This window comes from Nicotiana attenuata, unplaced genomic scaffold (genome assembly GCF_001879085.1).
Source record: "Nicotiana attenuata strain UT unplaced genomic scaffold, NIATTr2, whole genome shotgun sequence".
Classification (NCBI taxonomy): Eukaryota; Viridiplantae; Streptophyta; class Magnoliopsida; order Solanales; family Solanaceae; genus Nicotiana; species Nicotiana attenuata.
Genome location: NW_017673211.1, coordinates 92,101 through 94,280, shown reverse-complemented (window position 1 = coordinate 94,280; position 2,180 = coordinate 92,101). Strand labels below are relative to the sequence as shown.

The window sequence follows — 2,180 nt, the reverse complement described above, 5'->3', positions numbered from 1 at the left end:
GGTTTTAGGGTCGTGATTTTCTAGTTTGTTAAGATTGTATTTACTTGTAAAGCTCTATCACAATTGGCTTGGTCAGTCTTTATCATTTTTTGATGGATCGTTTTATATTGATTCTTTTATTTTATTATAAAGACTTGCCTTACAATTTTCATCTTTAATTCACAAATCTTCAACTTTCACATCTTTTTTTTTTTATAGATACAACTTCCCAAATACAATAGTACTTTACAAATGTTTTACCAATGTTTTTCTCACCTCAATTCAATATTCAAAAAGTGCTAAGTATAGACTTGTGGTGCTAGCCATTTCCAAATTGAGCACTAGATATGATTCTGTCTATTTTGTGAATTACATTTAAACCACTAAATTTGGATTTAACATATAGATCTCTACTAGAAAACTCATCACATTAAGGTTCATAGTCCAATCTTTTGTAAATGTTATTAAATTATAAAAAATGTTGACACAAAGTAATAACCTAAATTTATCACACTCTTGTGAAGCACTAATACCATTACGTAAATTTGATCATGTATAATAACTCCATTAGTTAGATTTGATTTATAGCATACGTGTGTGGGGATTTGAAAGTTGTCTCCGTGTGACCTATAAGTTACGAGTTCGAGTCGTGATCTACCATTGATGCTTGTGTCGGGGAAGATTACCTACATTACACCCCTTAGGATGCGGCCTTTCACCGGACCATGTGTGAACACGGAATACTTCATACACCAGATGTCCTTTTGTGTGTTGGGATATAAAATTTGTGTAAATACGAAGCATGTAGGAAAGCCATAAAACAAAATGTAAACAATGAACAATAATAAATTCATTTCTTACGCCACATCATCATTAATAAGAAACATACTAAACTTTATTTAGATTCACAATATCGAAATTTCCATTTAAAGACTCAACCAATTGGATGGCATGGCTAAAGACTTTGTTGCATTCATTTCGGGTACAAATTTTGGATTTGTTACACCTATCTTTGATTGTAACTCATCAATTTTCTCAGTCAAATTTCTTTCAAGTTCGTCAATCTCTTGCTTCAGTTTCTCAAGTCTTTCTAAATTAGTTGGCTTGAAAATTTCCAATGTAGATTCTCCTTTATCCTCCTCATTTATTGCCTTCATTTTCTTCTTTTTCATTATATCATTTTCTTCACAACCTCCAACCTTTTCATGTGCCATCTTACGGCTTGTCATGCGGTAAAATGGTTGATTTGCTTGTGAAAATCGCTCGACGACCGATTCTACATTCGGATTACCAAAGAGAAACGGTTCAACAGTAATTGAAAAAATTATAATTGCTATATCAATTCCGCATAAGGTGGAAAGATCCATCGCTCTTTTACTAAGAGCTTTTTGCTTATTAGAAAGTGCTACCTTCTCAGCACGCTTATCTTTGAGAAATTTTTTCTCGAATTTGCTCTTCATTTGAGATGTCATTCTTGCCATGATTACGCAACAAGACATGACAAGATACAAGTTTCAGTGCACACTCGAGGAGAAAGCTTCAAATTTATAGCGCAACCACAGCTTCCAAGTTTTGCTAGTTACAAAGACATACCCAGTAATTTAATAAGATTAATTTCTCTCCTCTACTTTATTAATTTAACTAAAATGCCTAACTTTTGGAAGATAGTATATGTGATTATGACATTATTAAGAATATTGATATTAAAAACACAAAGTAGAACATAATTCCACAAATAGATTATTTTTCATGCTGAAAATGAAGATAGACGTTCGATATATTATTTACTCAAATTTGTAAGGAGTATTAAATAGTAGTAATACAAATTTAATGAAACTTACACTTTATTTTTATGTATCTTTAGTTTATTATTAAAAAAATAGTAAAATAGCAGTTACCACTGAATAAAATTAGAAAGAAACAATTATTGCATGGAATTGGTGATATTTGCAACCAAAAAAAAAAAAAAGGAAAAAGAAAAACTTTAAAAAGGGGAGGTCAATATTTTTAAAAAAATAAAGAGGAGGTAAGAGTAATTGCATAAAGTTAGAGGGAAACAACAAGTAAGGAAAAGTTTGTAACTAACCTGTACGGTAGATCACCTTAATCTTCTTCCTTTGAATTGATTGCTAAAGATTTCCTTAATATTATTTTTAAAAGAATGAGAAAACAAAATAATAGATATTATCAATTAATGACTT

The 2,180-nt window shown here is 30.6% G+C and overlaps 1 protein-coding gene across 1 annotated transcript; it reads right to left on the bottom strand.

The window, feature by feature from the left end:
- Window positions 1-905: 905 nt before the first annotated feature.
- On the bottom strand, window positions 906-1,460 carry LOC109215733 (agamous-like MADS-box protein AGL61). The gene has a single exon (XM_019379851.1). It carries the CDS (start codon window positions 1,458-1,460, stop codon window positions 906-908), a length of 555 nt encoding a protein of 184 aa, XP_019235396.1.
- Window positions 1,461-2,180: the final 720 nt, after the last annotated feature.

Coding starts and splice junctions, on each gene's coding strand:
- LOC109215733 (XM_019379851.1), bottom strand. CDS start 1,460: ATGGCAAGAATGACATCTCAAATGAAGAGCAAATTCGAGAAAAAATTT.